Source organism: Strongylocentrotus purpuratus, unplaced genomic scaffold (assembly GCF_000002235.5).
Source record: "Strongylocentrotus purpuratus isolate Spur 01 unplaced genomic scaffold, Spur_5.0 spur5_scaffold_6, whole genome shotgun sequence".
In the NCBI taxonomy this organism is placed as follows: Eukaryota; Metazoa; Echinodermata; class Echinoidea; order Camarodonta; family Strongylocentrotidae; genus Strongylocentrotus; species Strongylocentrotus purpuratus.
In genome coordinates, this window is record NW_022145612.1 from 15735505 (window position 1) to 15756770 (window position 21266).

The following is a 21266-nucleotide window of genomic DNA, read 5'->3' on the forward strand; positions in this document are numbered from 1 at the left end:
AATAAGGGAGTGTAAATAATTGGAATGCTCTGCCTAAGGAAGTAGTCAATGCTAGTATACCACCATTAACCAATAGGTATTGGAGAAACAATCCAATTAAGTTTGAACCATACTTGAGACGGGATGCATCAGTAAAGAGGGACAAATAAGCTAAGCTTCCAGTCTCTACACCCAAGTATACCCAAGTAAGTAAGTAAGTGTATTTAAACTTGCAAAACCTTTTTACAAAAGTTATGTGAAGCGTCATAATTTGACTATATAGTATTACGACATGGAACCTCTAACAAGTAAGATAAAATATTTGTTTGTGCTTATTATACTTGAAAGGCGGTAAGAGGACATATATTTTTTTTGTGTCCCAAAATTTGAAAATTTGGCCGATCGGCCTTGGAGGAGGGGGGGGGGGGGTACTGTCGGGTTTTTGGGGCCACCCAATATCACTTTTTTTTTTTTTTTTTTTTCTTTTTTTTTCTTTTACCAAAAAAAAAGGGGGGGGGGGTTCCCTCCAAAACATACAAATAACAAAGTTCAAGAGGGGGGTTAACCCCCCCCCCCCCCCCCCCTGCGTACGCTCCTGATCGACACCAGAAAAAGGAATTACAAAAGAAAGGAAGAGAAAAAAGAAAAAGATAGCCACCCATCGTCCTACGGAAAGAATCACGACCATCAGCCGGTATAGAAATCACGTTGGTAAAGCAGGACTTATTTTAATACTGTACGGTAATTTTCCATGAATGACGTTCCAGTGACGTTTAGAGAAGCAGTCGTGTAAAAAGCCAGGAACAGAGACATTTATTTTTACTTCGTTCTGACCATACAATTTATCTTTCAATTACGTGCATGGATGTACAAGATCAGAAAACTTTCCACGATTCTACTAGGCTCCATTTTGCACGGTACTAATAGGTAAGTCAAACATGAAATAAATAGTCTCAGAATGAAGACATGTCGCTTTATTGAGTCGAACGCCGGGCTGCTGAGCTGCCGTCTGGAACGGCCTGGCGCTGCCTTGCAGGTGCCTGTACCTTACCTAAGCTAGCTGCATACTACCAAAAACAAAACTCAAAAGCTAAGCCCTTTGTTCAAAGACTGAAATATCACAAATTCAGCACATCTGGCATTTTGTTGTTGTTGATCTGGTCCTTAATATTCTGTACATCTTATGGAATTGTTGAGAGAATCAAGAAGGACAAATCAAGTCAAAATGTATGCCTGCGATGTGTGATTTTTGTTCAATGATCGATGATGATGTGATCTATTGTGTAGTGGGAAAACAGTACCAGAAGCTGTGCTTATGTTCGCATTCATTATTTAAAGTACATTTTGCAAATCTATTACTATTGTCTTCAGGAGTTCAGTAATTCTAGATAGTGTTGACTTCTCGCTAAAACTAATTTGAATTGAGAATGCAAGTTACAGGTAAATATTGGGGCATTGGAGTTAAGTACAACTACAAGTTTACTGACATTCCATTAAAATGAGTGTAAGTCGAACATGTCAGTGGGATGTCATCAAGCTTTTAATTAAAACTAACAATTTTGTGAAGCGATGCCCAGAGCTTTAGGTATTTAGAACTACAACTAATATTCATAAAATATTTTACTCGATATTGATCTTGATGGTAATTTTGTTTGTGCTGTAAAAAAAGTTTTTATCAACATTTTTCTTCAAATTGTATTGGTCATTAATTATAAAGCTGTCTACTATATTGAATAAATGCTAACTTTAAATTTGTGTTTGATTACTGTAAATTTTACCATGTTTTTAAATTTTAAATTCATTTTTTAAACAATCATAATTAAGCAATCGTGTATGATAATCGTTTATCAATCCTTTTGAACAATCCAAGTAGATTTGTTTGTTTTCATTTTTTCTCTTAAGTTTCGCTTATTGTACATGTTGCATAGGCTGCATTGCAAAAAGACTTATTTGTATTAAAACGCTTAGTTTAATAGCCTGCCTTCCTGGATTAAGTAAATGCTAGTGCAAGTACATGTACTGTATGTTTAAGACGAATTTCGAAGTTTGCTCCGATGTCCAATTTAAAGAAAATAGTTGAAAACTTCAAAATTTGGGATGTAATGTAGCCACCTGAAATAACTTAAACTGATTTACAGTTTACTGAAGTTTGCTCCGATGTCCAATTTAAAGAAAATAGTTGAAAACTTCAAAATTTGGGATGTAATGTAGCCACCTGAAATAACTTAAACTGATTTACAACATCTGAAATGTGTACCCTGTTAATTTAAGAACAACAAAAAATGTGAACCCTTAGTAATTCTCTTTCATAACAAAGATAGAAGGAATCAATTTTTTAATGCTAATATTGAAATTGGACTATCCATCATTGTAAGATGTAAACTTTTCTTCTGAATTTCGTCTGAACATTTGAGGCCATCATAGACATAGCCCCACATACTTTTGGGTGATTCCATGCAATGTGTCTTATACATGTACATGTACATCATATGATATTTATCTTATTTATTTCATTAAAATATTAGAATGGCTTGATAAGACCATTGACTAATGGTTCTTTTATTATTATTATTATTTATTCAGCAAAACAAAGTGTATACAAAAGAATTACATAGAACAACCAATCATACAAAACAAAGATAGAAATCATTAAAAAGAAAGCGTTATCGTGATTCCCATGAGCATTTATAAGTTGCCAGGAATGGGGCAGGCAAACTAAATCACAGAAACCGTGAAGGTCCCCCATTCCGATTTGTCTGTTATATTTCAATTTCCTAACCGTGCATGGTTAATAAAATTTCACATCATATGTAAAATATTTTACTCACCGATCCAAACTTGGCTGTTAGAAACAAGATAGAACAATATAGACAGAGAGAGAGAGAGAGAGAGCAAGACAGGTGACATGAGAAATTTTAGATTAAGATACTTCTATTTTCTCATCACTGTGCATGTAACGTTGGTCACTCTTTATTCATGTCTATAAAGCTGAAAAGTCCAAGACTATGGCGACCGGCCCAACCACATCCACCTTCCCAGAATCTAACCCACCCTTCAACCAAGGCCTGCAGGGAGGAGATAGGAAACGGACTTGGCAAGAACTGCATAGCAATGTCAAGTCCATGAGAAGAATCCACATGTTCCTGGCTAACCGGGTATCTCTGGAGTTTACTTTCAGGGTCGTTGAAACAGAGAATGGACCTCGGACAAGGCTCTACTTCCTTGGAGTACCACCAGGTAATACCTCTCACTACAGTGTCCAAGATAGCATACAGATCTGCAAATGAAATGAAAACCTGTCAGAAAAAAACATATCAAAGAGAGAAATGATTTAATCCATTACTCTAGGATGCAAAATGAAATGGAAATTCCTACTAAATCCACCAAATGTTTCATTGATGAATTTACAAATGAGAATCTCTTGCACAGTAATAATGTGAAGAAAAATATACAAATGCTAACATTCAGCAGGGAAAGATTAGACAGTCTACCTGGACTGTTCTATAAATCTTTTCATTTCAATATTTTGTTATTTCTTAATAACTAATTCTGATTTATATTTACTAACTCAATCATTTTATTCAAATGCAACTTTCAGACTATCTCTCCCCTAATGCAGTACTATGTTCTAACAAACATGTAAGTAGCCAATATTGAGTATTGACCATCCCTATTCATTCATTTCAAAATATAATTCATTCTTATACTGTAATACAGGTAATAGAGAAAACACGCTACTCTATGCTGACATGCCTTCAGAGGGCGAGGATGGAAGCGGAGAATCCGCGTCACAGTGGAAACCCTTACTCATCCCTTTCCGAGGTCTGATGCAAACTGGCAACTTCTCCAAGGAGGAGCAGCTGCTGAGAGAGAGGAAACGTATGGGCACGTTTGGGATAACCACGTATGATTGTGATGTAGAGAGTGGAAGGTTTCTCTTTCCAGCCAGCGGGAGTCTCTTTACGTGTGTGGATCCAGATCTCATTGTGAGTATAAACACTGGTCTATTACCCTCATTTTAAAAGGAAAGTGTAAATTTTAAGATTATATTTATACAATTTTTAAAAAAACTTTCAACTCAAGAAAGGTCAAGGCTAGGAAATTTTATTTGTTTAGAGTATATTCTTTTCTTAGCAATGACTGAAGGATTGAGATAAGCCTTTACCTGGCTCTTTTGTATGTTTGGATATTCTAATGCACAGTGTACAGTTTTTCAGAGTAAATGAGATAGTTCTTAAAATTATTAAAACATTAATTATTTAACAGGATGTAGCTTCAAATGGTTACATGTCAGGCTACTTGAATAACATTAGACATAATGAAATATGTTAATATGATTCACATTTGTAAATCTTAACTTGAAACTGTTGATGTGGATACCTCAAGTTGGGATCTATGGTACATTTCTATGGCCATTGTGTGACAAACTAACATAGTCAATACAATAATCTTGATTTAAAAAAATGCACTCCTATTGCCTATTCTAAGTACAAATATATCTTGGTTTTGTTGTATTTTGTCCTTGACCAGTCTTACCCAGTCTACCCGACGGAGGTACCCACCCAGTGTCAAGGAGTGAGAATGGATGCCAAGCTCTGCCCTACCAACAGCAATCTACTAGCATTCATCACAGAGAATGATCTATGGGTCTCCAATGCTATCACTGGAGAAGAGAGGCGATTAACGTTTGCCAATAAAGGTAAGGAGGTTTTAATCTGAATTTATTGATTGATTTGTCTGAAAACAAATATTTCTCTTCTCTTGGTTTCTGCTTTAAAAAAACATTTCATAACATGGTCGCATATGGGTTGAAATACCATAAAGGAAACCTCATATTGATACTCAATCATTGAGGTGTAGATAAAGTGTAAATCTCTTTGAAGTTTTTGCCCTTGGAACAATTGTCATTTAGATAATGAAAGGCTCTTGCATTTGGTTTTCAGGAACCTTATATTGTGTAAGCATGACAGATGTATGGATATTAATAGTAAGGCTGTTACATTTGTTGTATTTCATGAACCACTTTTTTTTTTGTATAATGGTTATCAAGATGTTTTATTGACACTGATCTATTTGAACATTAATTTATACTGAATCCTTCCATTCCCTTGAAGGTCTGTCCAACATAGCCAATGATCCTTGCAGTGCAGGGGTGACCAGTTACATCATCCAGGAGGAGTTTGATCGCTACACTGGTTACTGGTGGCAGCCGGATATCCCTGAAGAGCAGAAAACAGAGAGGGCGGTATATAGGATACTGTATGAGGAGGTAGACGAGAGCGAGGTGGAGATACTCAACATCGTAGCACCAGGCCATGGGGATGGAGGAGTGGACAGATATCGGTATCCAAAAGCAGGTATGTTCATAGTTATATCCAGCGATGGAAGACAATTAGGGATTAATATTTCAGTCACATCAACGAGACTGGCATCGGTCCAAGAACAGACCGAACAAAAAGTTACATTACCCCGAATGGCCAGAGTCAGTTGATATGGAGTCGGTGTGGAGTCAGTTTTGCAATGTTGTTTACCTCTAAAAGTTTGCCATTTCGAAGTTGACAAATCAACCCAGGGGGTGTTTCACAAAGACTAAGATTGACTTTAAGTTGGACTTAAATATGGCAGGCCGTTTAAGCCACTGGTTGCTCTCACCATTTGTCTCTCAAAGGACGTCATAAATCTACAGAATTTACATTTTTGCTAGTTCTTTGTTGAAGAGAAAAATTATGTAGATTTGTGACCACGATTTGTACGTCCCTTGAGAAATCAATGCCATGAATGGTTAGAGGAACTAGTAGCATGAACGGCCTGTCATAGTTAAGTCCAACTTACAGTCGATCTTAGTCTTTGTGAAACACCCCCCTGGTTTGATTCCACCCAAAAGCACTTTAGTAAGCTGCTTCCTCCAGAGATATGATCTTCACATCACATTGATAAAGGCATTGATCAGCATAGACAGTGGATGACTATTCGACACATCGCTGTTTTCATTGATATGATGAAATTTAGGAATAGTAATGTAAATAAGAAGGTACATGTATCATATTGTTAAGATTGAATTATTGAAAGATGGAAATAACATTCCCCTTAGTTATCTAATGGAAAGATTTTTTGTTGGGGTAGTTATGTCATATTGTAGTTTGAACATGACTGGTCTCATTATATGCTGTTTTGCTTTGATGTGCAGGTACTACCAATGCAAAGAATGTCCTGAAGATGGTAGAATTCACACAAAATGAAGAAGGAAAGGTATGGTATATTATCTCTTGTTCTATTCTCTTTGTTAATCGAGTAAGCTTGCTATGTGTTTCTAATTACTTTGAAATGTCACTTGTGCATATTATGGGAACGAAATTCTGATAATTTATCTCATGAAAGTGAAAACTTCCAAACTCAGTGTAGAATGATGTATTTCTTTCTGACTAAATGCATGATTATGGTGATTCAGGATTCAGACTGAAATATTATATCATTTTATAGATTGAAGAAACATGTATTCACAAGGAGCTGAGGGAGCCTCTGAAGACTCTGTTTCCCTGGATGGAATACATCATCAGACTAGGCTGGACACCAAATGGCAGATAGTAAGTTCTGTGTTTCATAAAGCTGTTCGTAAAGTTACGCATGACTTTACGAATGACTTGAACATAAAGTGCCAGATAGGATGCCCAAAGCTCTTCCTGATGTTTTCACAAAGTGTGACTATATTTCCAATAACCTCAATTAAATTATGGCAAAAATATACTTTGTATTAAAAATGTTTGTATAAGAATGTAAATCTACATCTGCACAGTTCAACTTTAGTTGATGCAGTTAAAAAATGATTGAGCATCCCATTGGCTTTTCATATATAATTAATTCGTAAAGTCATGCGTAACTTTACAAACAGCTTTATGAAACACCCCCTGGCTCTAGTAGTGTTCAGGGAAAGGGGAGGTGGGGGGGGGGGGGGAGGAATATACCCTGTAAGACTATTAAGACTTATCCATGATCTTTCAATACCATATTTTGGTCATTAGAATAACCATTGATGTAGTGAAGACCTGTTTTGCTAGAACAAGGGAGGAAAACATTTATTCATATTCATTTGGCATTAGGTTTCAGGGGTCAAGAACAAGACAGAGATATAAAAATATTTAAAAAATTGAGGTAGATTTTGGTCTTGGCTACATCACTGGTAACTACATTTGGGCACATTTTGTATCCTGCCTATTTTCGTATATCCAAGGATTTAAGGAATATGTAATATTGTACAGTTATTGACTGGCAGGGGGTGTAATATAACATTATTTGGACCGCCGAAGCAGGGAGGTGAGACTTTAAATGGAGATTCCGTCTCGAAAGAATTTCCCCGAGGGAAAGATATTCAAGATTAACTTGGCTTAACAACAAGTAATTTAACCCTCTTCAGCCATCAAATCCATCAACAGCCGCCCTTATCAGACCACAGATGCCCTCTGGCGATCCAAATGTTACGAAGTGTTACGCAACGCGGCCTGCTTCTCTAAGCTCTCCAAACACTTGGTCGTAAAAAAAAGGCTTTGAAGCCATGCGAGTCACCGAGAAAATGACGTCATACTCATTGAAGATGTATATAGCTATAACAGACAAAAACACACATAGCTGCATTACTACCCTGGCCGTGTATTAAAAGTTGTGCTATTGATTCTCAACATTTCAAACACCACTGTACAAAACTCAACTGATTTCATTCAAAGGCAGTACTATAGTGACGATTGATGACACCTAAAGAGCATTAAAATACAATTTGTTCAACTTTCTGATGTTAGAAAGAATAATTTAAAAATTAAAATTGTGAGTCTACTGTCAAACTTGCCGATCAACCGCATCGGGATGATTATGTGCATTTGTACTGTATGTTGTGAGTGTATTGACTATTCATGTATTCAAATGCTGCCTATTTACATGGAGCGGCCTACGCATTCACGATGAAACCATTTAACCGTACATTCTGGTTCGCTGCAACGAATAAGATTTTCCGTTGATGGAATTTCACACGTGCATAACTTGTATTGGTCTCCAACTTCCCATACACCAGGCTCAAGAATCAAATCTTCCTCAAAATCAGTCAGAAAGTCTAAATCGTCGCCTACCAAATACTCTTCTCTACTGTACGCCGCCATTTTTGTCGATAGCAGCCGATGTGTATTTCCAACAATGCATTTCGCGAGCCCTATGTCACTCAGTTTCGGGAGTGAGATTTACGAGCTGTGCGGTCCGGGTGGGGGATTAAGGGGATTATGATAGGGGGAAAAAAGACTCTCGGTGCAACGGACTGCTTCAAAGGGCCCTCTTAGATGCGGAATCCATTTAACTCACATGCCCTGGCTGAAGGGAGTTATATTTCCCAAGTGGTTAATATGGTCACAAGGGAAAATATAACTCCCTCCAGGTCCAAAGAATGTTTTATACCCCCTGCCAGTCAACTGTTATATTAGATAGCCTTGGGTTTTTTTTGTGGGGGGGGGGGGGGGGGGGGGGGGGGGGGCTCCATATTTTTTTTTGCCCTTAATTTAAAAAAAAAAATCCGGGACAATCAAAATTTCGGAAAAATAATCTGTCGAGGTAGTTCAAGAAAAAAAAAACCTTAAAAACAAAAAAAAATTGGGAAAAAAAAAAAATTGAAAAAATTAATTCTTACCCAAAAAAGCTTTTTTCAAGAAAAAAAAAATTCAAAAAAAAAAAATTACCCAAAAAAGCATTTTTTTTGAAAAAAAGAAAATGTGGAAAAAATAATTTCACGGGAAAAAAAAAACATTGAAAAAATAAAATGACCCTCGGTTATGGTGTAATGTGTGTAATTGGTGACATACAGTCCTCAAGAGGGCGACATGCATTGATTAAAAATATATTCATTTCCCCGGCTGGTAAAATATAACCAACCAGGAAAATATAACAATTTGGATCCTCCCAATTGATATCACGTGACGAGCTCTAGACCAATCACATCTTGGTATCTGTCTAAGCTATCTAATATATTTCTTTATGCATCCTCATGAATCAATTTATAATTCCCTGTTGTGAGGAACCCGATTGTGACATCATATTTATTCTCAATCCTTTTCCCCTCTTGCCTTACAGTGTATGGGCCCAGCTGTTGAGTCGTAACCAGCAGAGCACTGTCCTAGTTCTCATCCCTCTGGATAGCTTTGTACCTGTAGGTCAAGAGAAGCCCATGACCCCTGAGGGTCAGGTCACCAAACCTGTCGTTCTGGTGCTTTACGAGGAACACTCGGATATATGGATCAATGTGAGTAGCATTGTAATGAATTGCAGACGTATCTGGTTAAGGTAGATGGTAGACCAGGGCCCCGTCTTACAAAGAGTTGATATCAATCGCAACTTATTTGTGATTGATATCAATCGCAAATATGTATATAAGAGATATTAGACTGCAAACTTGCGATTGATTGGAGGACTTGCGATTGATTTGGATAAATCGCATCTCTTTGTAAGACGGGGTCCAGGCATGTGATCAGAGTTTGCAGGCGCAAACCCTTGTCAGTTGTAATCCACATTAGAGGGTCTGAGCGTCTGAGCAAGGAGACTATACAGAGACTACAGTAAATAGGCCCTGTACTATGACACAACCAAAGACTGACAACATTTAGGCTCTGCTCGAGACTTCATGGAATTATGAGATTCTGTGCTTGCAGACTAATGTGATCACTTTTTCATGATCTCTTACCCCACTATAAACAAAGAGGAGAAGATAACATTTGTTGGGCATGATACAGTCATGGTCTTTGATTGTCAAGCTTTGTGTATATTAATTATGTGGTGATCAAAAATGATTACGATAAGCGTTATTTTGTAGCTTTGAATCGTAAACCTTAAAGGGACAAGCACACACTCCTATATTTAGAAAATGTTGTGAGTGCACATTGTACTTATAGATGTAAAACTAAAATTGAACATTTACCCCCTTTATTACACGATGTAGAACATAAAAAGAAAATGTGTGATTATTACTGCCAGCATACAGTACCTTCCATCACAAGTACACGCAGAGGATACATTCTAATTAGGATTTTAAAAAATTTCCACAAAGAAATGACCATTGGTCAAATATTATTACATCTCTCTTTTCCAGGCTCACAACACGATCCACTTCTTCCCGCAAACGAACCCTAATGAGATGAGTTTTATCTGGGCTAGTGAAGCAACAGGAACACGGCATCTCTATCACATCACGTCAGACTTGCATCCAAGAGAAGCTATGCCAGGTAAATTAACAAATTTTATGGCCCAAATTCACAAAGGAGGTTTACATTTAACCCACGGTTTAAAATAGCGCAAAATAAGCAGGACACAAGTCAGAGGTCCAATATTAGACGCGCGCAAGGCAAGGTACGTTTATTTTGCGCTAATTTTTAAACCATGGGTTATGAAATGAGTGTTTAAACCATGGGTTAAATCTGAACCTTCTTTGTGAATTCGGGCCTATATCTAGCATTTAGTCATAAGCGGAACTTGCGATGGATGAAAAAATTGGTGCAAAGACATGTGATTTGTTTTGAATGAACTTAGAAACAGGGTGTTGCTCAATATTTATTTATATGTATTTTTTACAAAAAAATTATTTTTATTTTATAATTCACATGCCAATATAATATGTAATGCTTGTATGATTAGATTGGACAATTTGGCAGAAGGATATTAGAGTAGGCATTATGGAATCTCTGCAAAGCCCTTCTGCTAGGTACTTGTGAATATCAGAGTGGACTGAAGTAATGCCTGTGCAGGCACTCAAACAGTAACCCAAGAGAGAAAAGAAGAGTGGTCTTTAAGTACAGGTGCCTATAGTACATGTTACAATGCAAAACCATTTTCAAGGGAAACAAAAAATATGGTCTTTGTAGAGAGATGGCCACTAAAGCAGGTTTGACTGTACTAATCCCTTTGTTTATCTTCCTTTGTCGTCATACAGGTAGTCTCAAGCCAGCCATCCTGAAGTTTGAGATGGTGACATCGGGTCATGGCGAAGTCTCTGTACATAACCTATGGGTAGATGAAGACAAGTCATTAGTATGCTACACAGCTCTACATGATAGCCCCATAGAAGAACACCTGTAAGTAGTAAATACTGCCTTTATAGACAAATTAAATCTGTCACCTAGTGGCCTTAGTAACATCCCAAAGTCATATACAGCTCTACATGGGAGTCTCAAAGATAAATACCAACCTGCACAAGAGTTATTTTTCTGAAGGAAGCAGCCTTTAATAAAATGTTGATTTTAAGTGGCTATTTAGTTGAGGTGTTTGTTAATTTGTATATAGCGCTTATTACAAATGTCTCTAAGCGCTTTACAAATATACTATTATCTCGTGTGTTTCATTATAAAGTGAGTCATGAAGTGAGTAGTTTTGAAGCACGGTGACAACTGAATATTTATTATAGAGGATTTTTAACGATAATGCTTATACTGCTTCCTTTCTGTCCATTTTCTCCCTGAACATTTTGAAAGACATAGAGATCTTTATAATGCATGCATATAAGAGATATGATTTAATGGAGGATTACATTTCCATTTTATTTCACAGATATGTAGTGTCATATGCAGATCGTCATCCACCAGTACGGATAACACAGCTTGGATACAGTGTACAGAGTGCCATGATCAGTCCAGTAAGAATCATTATCATCTTTCTCTCTAGCTTGGTGTATGAAAATATTGTCTGCAGACATTCAAACTAGGATTATACAGTCAAACCTGCTTTAGTGACCATCTGTCTATAAAGGGCCACATTTGTTGTTTCCCTTGAAAATGAATCATGTACTAAAGGAACCTGTCTACAAAGGCCACTTTTAGTGTTTCCCTTGGACGGTTGCTATAGACAGGTTTGACTGTATATTAATTTCCCAGTACTCATTTTTTTAATGAATATAAAGTAAAAAACATTGCATGTAGGATTTTGTTTATATGAAGTAAACTACATGCAGGTCAAAAACCGAGTCTGCATTATGTTGAGAGCCAATGTATACTAAAAAAATTACAAGTAGTCAATTACATTCTCTAGAGCATGTATTAACATTTCATGTTGCAATACATGTATGTCTTTGAGCAATATATGAGTTGTTGACACCATCTGTACTTTTGAAATCGAAGTTTTAAAATCCTGCATGAGACATTTTAGAATTGTGTAGTGAATAAAAGTAGTTTTATGAGGCACTTGATTAAATCTTGTTTGAATTGTCTGAGTGAGATTTCTTCTAGCTTATCTTTGCATGAACTTGTTTCTATTACAGGACTTCCAGTACTGTGTGTGTACAGTGAGCAACCTGACCACACCACCCTTCACTACTGTGACCAGATTGGAATGGACCCAGCAACCTCTCAATGTCACACAGAAAGAACTCTTCAAACTTATGCTGCCACAGAGTAGGTGGAATTCCGTCTTTTTTTAAAGAATTCTCAAATGTTATGATATTATTGTCAGAATAATAAAAAGTGGAAATTAACTTCATAGAGCTTCAAATAACCAGAGGTGATAGGATAGAAATTCTGAGCAAGCTCAAGTCATTTTGGCTCATTTAATACTACAATATGAATATTGAAAGTGTGTCTGTGTGTATTTTACTGAATATCTATTTTGTTCTTTATTGTGAAAAACATTTTCAAATGCATGAGGACAATTTGATTTTGGTAGTAGAAATGTCAAGTATGGAGGTACTTTATTATAATGTTTTTGACAGAATTATTCAGTACACAGATGTTAGTGAAAAAATAAAGTGAGAACATAGATATATTACCTCATATTTTATCGACATTTTAAGGAAAAATAAATGAGACAAATACACACTTAGCAGTTGATACTTTTATGTCCAAAATACAGATTAAAACTAGATGGAACTTTGACTGCGCGCAGTCAAAAATGATGCCTCCGCCATAGAGCAATTTTACAAACCAAAACAGAAACAATTTTTAAATTCAAGTTTGATTGTAATCCATCTGTGGGTTTTAATGATAATGCATGCACAAGCTATTTTTGGCATACATAATGAGCCATGTGACCTTTGACCTTCGACCTGGTGACCCCAAAATCTAATCAGTTCATTGGCTCTGCAAGATACATACATGACTTGAGTTTGATAGTAATCTGTCTATTTGATCTCATGATAATGCGATCACAAGCTATTGTTGGATACATAAAGACCCCTGTGACCTTTGACCTGGTGACCCCAAAATCGAATCATTTCATTGGCTCTGCAAGATACATACATGACCTGAGTTTGGCAGGAATCCATCAATCGGTTCTTGAGATAATGCGATCACAAGCTATTTTGCATACATAATGAGCCCTGTGACCTTTGACCTTCGACCTTGTGACCCCAAAATCTAATCAGTTCATTGGCTCTGCAAGATACATCCATGACTTAAGTTTGGCAGGAATCCATCAATCAGTTCTTGAGATAACGCGATCACGAGCCATTTTCGCATACATAATGAGCCCTGTGACCTTTGACCTTGGATCTCGTGACCCCAAAATCTAATCAGTTCATTGGCTCTGTGAGATACATACATGACTCAAGTTTGGCAGGAATCCATAAATCGGTTCTTGAGATAACGCGATCACGAGCCATTTTCGCATAAATAATGAGCCCTGTGACCTTTGACCTTGGATCTCGTGACCCCAAAATCTAATCAGTTCATTGGCTCTGTGAGATACATACATGACCCAAGTTTGGCGGGAATCAACCAATCGGTTCTTGAGATAACGCGATCACGAGAACGGGACGTACGGACGTACGGACGGACGTACGTACGGACGGACGTACGGACGGACGGACAACCCAAAAACATAATGCCTCCGGCTACTTTGTAGCGGAGGCATAAAAACTTTGGATATGAATGAACATGCACTGTTCATAGGTGTATCGAGTCAAAGCCATACCTATACCTTGTTCTGCTTCAATATATTCTGATATTGTGTTTATTATTCTATATTGCAGCTATGTCATTTCCATTTGTGCCTCCGGAACTGTTCATGTACAAGAACTCAACAACAGGAGATGATATGTATGGTCTTCTCTTCAAACCACACAACATAGAACCAGGCAAGCAATACCCAGCGGTGCAGTTTGTCTATGGTGGGCCACAGGTAAGAAACAGAAAAGTAAATCCTAATGCACATAGATAGATGCTACTGTTCTTTAAGCCACATAACATAGAACTTGGCAAGCAATACCCAGCGGTGCAGTTTGTCTATGGTGGTCCACAGGTAAGAAAGTAGTCCATGCTCACTTATGCACGATAAATCAATGTATATAATAAATTACTCCAGTCACATCGATGAGAAAGATCCCACATTGCTCTGAATTGCCCATATTTGTTGAGTATTGGTCAGTTTGAAGTCTGTTTGGTGATAAGAGCCAATGATTTCTTTGGTGTTTGAGCAACTACTCACATTTCTCCAACAACTAAACAGCAACTTAAATTTTGCAAGTATTCTGTGTTATATTTTTTAAATAAAGGGCAAAGTTTTTTCAATCTCGTAAATAAAATTCATAACTTACCAACCAAATTCTACTGGTAGATCTAGATTTAAGTTTTTGCTGTCGATTACCCGAGTTAAGCTATGGCGCAATACACAAGAGAGAGGCGCAATGTATACATCAGAGAAAACTGCAGGGTATGGGATCAGTGCGGGATGGCCGAGCAGTCTAAGGCGATGATTTTAGTCACATCAACATTTGTACGCAAAAAATTGAATCCCGTCTTCGACAAAAGTTTTTTTTTTTTTTTTTTTTTTAAATGTCAAAATCGGGCGTGCGGCCTATGCGGCGCTGCGGCCTTATCGCCGGCAAATACGGTACATACATTTTGTTACTCAAAGACTGATAATAGACGGTAATAGGTTGCATATTACTGAATGCAACTCTTTTACCATATCCAGTGTTTCTTCCATGATTTCTGGACAGTCCTCTCATTAGTCAATCATACTTTATTCCGAAGAAGCACTGCTATATTGACTAATACTATGTTTTTGTGGATTTACTCTTTCAGGTGCAGCTTGTGTCAAACTCGTTCAAAGGCGTTCGTTTCCTACGCCTCTACACTCTGGCTTCACTGGGCTATGCTGTGGTGATTGTGGATGGGAGAGGGTCATGTAGGAGAGGCCTCAGATTTGAAGGTGTTCTCAGGAACAGACTTGTGAGTAGACAATTTGGAGACTGTATTTTACAACATGGGCGAAGTGTTTAAGGTTGATTTTATTTTGCGACGACATAAAAGTGGAAAAGATTTTCTTCATGTGAAAATAGATGTCACTCAAACACAAGAACATCGATAACCGATTAACATGTCTCAGATTGAACTTCCCTTTAAGTTTTATGTGAATGTTTTAGATCTATGTGTTGTTATCTGGATAAATTCATAGCAGTCAATTTTGTTATTTATATTCTATTTGAAATATCAGCCTTTGCATCTGATTAAAATGCCAAACTCTTTGATAATGACGGCACCTTCCATCAGTATGGTACTATTTCTCATATTTGATTTTGAAATAGAGATATAAAGCTTGTCATAAAATCATTTTGAAGACATTTGATATATTGAAGATTTTTAATTTTGAGAAATAATTGTATTATGTTGACAGGGTCATGTAGAGCTAGATGACCAGGTGGAAGGACTACACTGGATTGCTGCTAAATCAGGATGTATCGATCTGAATAGAATAGCTATCCATGGATGGTCTTATGGTGGATATCTATCACTCATGGGACTAGCAAAGAGACCAGATACTTACAAGGTAGGAATAGACATTCCCTCACAAGTACTTACTTCACTACAAGCTTGATTTTGAAGAAATTGCAGTAGGATTAAAAGTACCCAGTTTCAGCAGTAATGCTTTGTGATTGAGGTCTAGAGTGGACATATGAATTAAAGCAAACCATAAATGTGTGTTATTGTAATTTTTCTAGTCAGAAAAAGGCCTGATAGGCTCCACATTGTAGCAACATTTTACCAGCTACATATTCACTATCAAAGATCTAACCCTGTATCTAACAGGGACCCCTTCCATTCTATCTCATCCTATTTCAAAGAAACAAGTATTGGCAAAGAAGAACTATGATGTCCATGTTACATCAGCACCGTTGTTATCCGAGGATGTTCTATAATGTAATCCTTTATATATGACATGGTTTCTGATTAACACCGTGTATCTCACTTCTGTCAGCTCCAATTTTTCATCTATGTCTATCCTCTTATATCTGAAACTCTTTTTAGGTGGCCATTGCCGGAGCCCCTGTCACATGTTGGACAGTGTACGACACAGGCTACACAGAGCGTTACCTAGACACACCAACCAACAACCCTACAGGATACGTCCAGAGCTCGGTGCTCAACTTGGCCAAGAACTTTCCAAATGAGTGAGTAAAGAGAAAGGGAGCTTTTCAGAGCTTTTTAGATGAAAGATATTCTGATCTCATAGTTATGAGATTGCTGAAATGATTAGTATAACTGTTGCATGTAAGCTTATTATGATAAATTGGTAATTAATAAGAGAGGTGAACTGTCAGGGCTCTGTTGGTTGAATCTATGTATCAATTTATTTGTGTATGGTCTTCAAGAGTATGAATTATATATGTGTGGGGTCTTCAAGAGTATAATTTAAATAAGTTGGACATATATTTCAAAGAATGTGAACAATTTGATTTGTATCTGTAAATAATGGTAAAACAGACCAGTTAAATTATGAACTATAAATACAAGAGATGGGGTATAACAGTAAGCCATCATTGCCTTTTCTTGTTCTCCTTTTAATATTTTTTTCTTCAGAGAGAATCGTCTTCTGATTGTCCATGGCTTGATTGATGAGAACGTCCATTTCCATCACACCAGTCTTCTCATTGATGAGCTCGTCAAACACTGTAAACCTTATCACTTACAGGTAAGAAAACCAGGGGGGCTTTTCACAAAACTTGTCATCAGTGACAAATGACAGTTGTTGTTATAAGCTACTGAAATCCTTGCTTCTGATTGGTTATCAACAGATTTGTCATTGATTTTTGTCATTTGTCATTGAATAGAGGCTTTGTGAAATGGGTCCCATGTTTACTCATGAGGAAAACTGTCTAATAAATATTTATGTCTTGTGTTGTTGTTTTAGAGGTGTTTTAGAATGTTTTGAGTATCACACTTATTGCTATTAGGTTCATGATGGGGTTGAGTTTTTCTGTTGAAAATTAAATATGATAAAATAATTGGTATTTGTAGTAGAATTTTTTAAATTTTTTATTTATAACCAGCTTTAGTTTAAATGAGATTTTACAATTATTGTTGGTTGCTAATGCCATTGACAATAAATTTCTGTGTCATTCCTATGTATAGTTTCTGTACGTGACAGGGACAAGAATTAAAGTGGGTTTTATGACAAAAATTTAAAAAAGCTAGTGAAATTTAATTTTGAGTCTGATCAACTAAACTTAAGAAATCCCGCAATTGATTTCTTATTACTGGTAATGTCTTGGTTTGTTATCAGATCTTTTCTTTTATGTCTCTTCACAGATCTATCCTCAAGAGAGACATGGGATCAGACGTCTGGAGACAAGTGAACATTACGAGACAAACATACTCAGCTGGCTTCAACAACACTTATGAAGACCATCACCATTTTTGTTCTTACATATGTTATCTTTGCAGCTGTGTTACTAATAAGAATAGCAAATGATTATTATGTAGAAGTCTGTACATCTCAATGCTGCTAGCATGACCAATACCAAGAGACAGCATCGCCCTGGTCATCTTGTTGCCATACCGATGACGACAACGGCGACAACAACGACGACTATGGTGATAATGATGATGATTGTCTGAAAAACATTTCTTCAGCAACTTGAATCTCTTATGTTCAAGTCCTGTAATTAGTAGTGCTACATATGTATTTACCATGCAGACTTACCTATATGGACTTGAATGTTATGTACATGTATGTAGAGGCAAATAGATATTCACCAATCATGAACTCTTGAACGATAAATCACATTAAACAAGCTTTCATGAGTGGTCAAAATGTAGTCCATGAAGAATCTTCTGTTGTAAATCTTTGATACATAAGAATAAGAAAATATCAAAAGCCCATGTGAGTATAGTGTAGACTCAAGTTGCCATCAAGATATATAGTATCAGTGAAACCTAGTCTCTGTCAGTATGATGAAATAAACTATAGATGCTAAATTTCATAGTACTAATGTTACTAAATATTCTTCATTTCATGTCATATATTTCTAGGGAAGCTGATTTTTTTATCAGCATCTAGATGGCAAGTTAGAAATGAACCCAATTATTATTACTCACAATTCTCACAATTGAATATTAACCATTAATTGAATATATACACTGAAGAGAGGTAAGACAGCATGTATATGCCGATGTAATTTGTCAGATATTTGAGTAAGCTTGTTATTGATATTCAAACTCAAATGGTACTATAACCACCATTAATCATGTAGCATTGACTATAATGTTCCGTACGCCAGTGCCGAGTTGTGTGTAGAAGGGTATAGTCTGTTGTATTCTTTCTCTAGAGGGGCTTTTAAGGAGAATGGAATGGACACATAGTCGGTAAGGGATGATCAGAAGAAAAGGACTTATTCAACACTAATTTGGATTAGTTGAATTAGAAGATGGTGTTTTGTTTTAGTAGCTCCTGATTTGAGGAGAGATATATGAGTAGACTATTCTTGAATTATCACTTATAATGCCAAAACTCTCAACTTGAACAAAAGTTCAGAAGAAATATTTGCTTATTTTTCTCACATTTGGAAAAAAACCTTGTATTAAAAGCATCTTTTCTTATTGTAATAGGACTACTTTTGTGCAATCTCTTCTTTTGCACTTTTGTGAAATTAGCTGGAACACACTTCATCTCTTTCTCCTTTTTTCATCTAGCTATATCGTAAACAAACAAAAAAGAAAGAAGAGAAATATTCATTTAAGAATGGTTTGTTTGATAGTGTATCAAAAGTTATATAAGATGGAAAATAATATAGCATTGTTGGCCAAAGAATGCAATCAAGTATCTTTTTTTGCCAAAAGAGTGCATATATTTGAAGAGTTTGCTTTTTACAAACATTTTTACCTGTAATATTATTGCTTACTTTTAAAGGCTTGTATGCTTTTATGATTTTAATTTACATTCTGCAAAATTGTTGAATATTCATGCCCTTTTTTCAGAGATATCTATCATAGAATCTGAAAGAGATTTTATTGTAAATTTGGAAAAAAGAAGTAACAAATGTTGTTTTATTGAAATATGTGGCAATTGTGGAAAAAAGAGTACACTGTACTTTATTTATTCTTTAGAATCAGCTAGATATGTCTGTATCTTAATTTCTTACTTTAACTGTTCGTCACAATTTTACCTAACCTCTCTTGTTTTTTATTAAAAACAGAAGCTTTCATGACATGAAACTACCACAATTTGTAAATGAGATCAATTTTCATGGCAAGAAACTTTTGTGATTTGCGAAAATTGAGCGTTGTTTCCATTGTGATTAAAGTATTTCATGGCATCAAACTTTCACGAATCTAGACCACTCATGATATTCATGAACATTTCATGCAAGGGAAAGTTTGTAACTTCTAAGTAACTCTGTTGTGTCAAACAATGCTCAGTAGTATAGAAGTGGTTTTACATTGGTTTTCAGAGGTACAATTCAATTTCTGAAACTTTTCATACTTAAAGTAAGACACTGTGTATATTGCGTTAGCTATGAAATGCTTATATTATGAAGAAAAAAAATGCAAGTTTGTAAAATAAATGAAAGTATGTCAAAGGTATAACATGTTGGTTTGTGGAGGAGTAACCAGAAAGATGAACAACTCTTGTACATTGATTGTTCTTATTCTAGATTTTAAAACACCTGTTTTCGTCTGGTATGTGTATATCAGTGATAAAATCTGTCAGAACATTTTTAAACTGCACTGTAGTGTGTAGAGTATGACTGTTGACCATCTTTTGTTCATTTTGCATTTATAATGTAAAAAAAACAGACATGAAATATACAGCTCTAATCTACACATGTGATTTTAGTGAAAAAATATATGTTTAGCTCTGTTTTGGTTTTTTTGTTTTCATTGCTGCATAATGCCTCAGTCACACCGATAACACCGACACCAGACCAACAACAAACTGAACAAATGATTACATTACCCCCAAATGGCTCCCAAATTGATTGGTGTTAAGTCAGTTGGGCGATGTGACAGGGGTAGCCATCATATTGGACTGACATTTCCTCATATAGGGTTAAATCAGCATTGAGACCAGTCTGTTTGTGTAATACATGTAGCAGGTGCTAAGTATGCTGTGTTGGTAAAAAAAAAAATAGGCAAGAATTATACTACATAACAATAATTAGATGCACAGTTTTATCATGGTGTCAATATGGCAGAAAATGGTATTTGAATGAACAATACAAACAGTACAGGAGTTTTAGAATAATTGTTTTATTATACAGAACATTTTCTCAAAAATACTGTATCCAAAAATGGTAATGCTTTTTATTCATCCTACATGTGAGCTCTTATAGGTATTGGATAAAATGAAGAAATGAAAACTATGAAATTGTTGTCCCAAATGCTTATATCATCTGCTGTGAACCATTCTACTTAAACAAACATCCTTGTGGCTGTCATCCAAGTTTTATAATCATGCATGAATGATAGCTGCTGTGTATAAAAGATACACAGTAAGGTTTGCCTGTCTATTGAAATAAAGAAATATACTGTGTAAAGTTCATGGCTTCAATGTTTGTGTCAATGTGTAATATTGCACAAATTGATTAAAATCAACTCGCACTCTTAAATTTTTTAAACTGAACATGTACCGCACAGTGTGAAATTTAGTTCATAGTAATAGTAGTTTTTCTTGTGAATGTTGATCGAAACTGCACATCACAAAGTCTGCATTAATCAAACGTGTGAAAAATTACAAGCATTCTTGAAAGGGGCAAACATCATTTTTAAAGTCTAATATTTTGTTGAGTTTGTTTTATTATTTGTATGTTTTGCAGTCTTCATATATGATACTTGTTAAGTATTTCTTAAATTGACAGTTTTAAAGTTTGGTTCTGTAAGATATACGTAGTATGATTCGCAATAAGACAAATATTGAATTGAAAAAGCATTCCCTGTATACTGGGAGCTCATTGCAAGAGATTAAATTCTGCATGTAGGCAAGCAAAGATCTTTACACATTGTTATTGACATTTAATTTCTAACTATTCTCATTTTAAAATATAAGTTAAAATGTATAGCCCT

The 21266-nt window shown here is 36.0% G+C and overlaps 1 protein-coding gene across 2 annotated transcripts; it reads left to right on the forward strand.

Annotated features, from left to right (window-relative positions):
* The first annotated feature begins 82 nt into the window (after positions 1 to 82).
* LOC576891 (dipeptidyl peptidase 9) lies at positions 83 to 20050 on the forward strand. 2 transcript variants are annotated; one of them, XM_031000135.1, is made up of 18 exons: positions 83 to 185; positions 2968 to 3216; positions 3697 to 3965; positions 4510 to 4678; positions 5094 to 5336; positions 6167 to 6228; positions 6460 to 6563; positions 9082 to 9250; positions 10094 to 10226; positions 10931 to 11072; positions 11545 to 11629; positions 12251 to 12383; positions 13955 to 14103; positions 15009 to 15155; positions 15601 to 15753; positions 16233 to 16375; positions 16785 to 16896; positions 17514 to 20050. In XM_031000135.1, exons 2-18 carry the CDS (start codon positions 2985 to 2987, stop codon positions 17604 to 17606), a joined length of 2538 nt encoding a protein of 845 aa, XP_030855995.1. In that variant the 5' UTR covers positions 83 to 185; positions 2968 to 2984; the 3' UTR covers positions 17607 to 20050. The 2 variants fall into 2 exon arrangements, with proteins under 2 accessions (XP_030855995.1, XP_782251.4); XM_777158.5 differs by lacking the exon at positions 83 to 185 and adding an exon at positions 680 to 906.
* The last annotated feature ends 1216 nt before the right edge of the window (positions 20051 to 21266 follow it).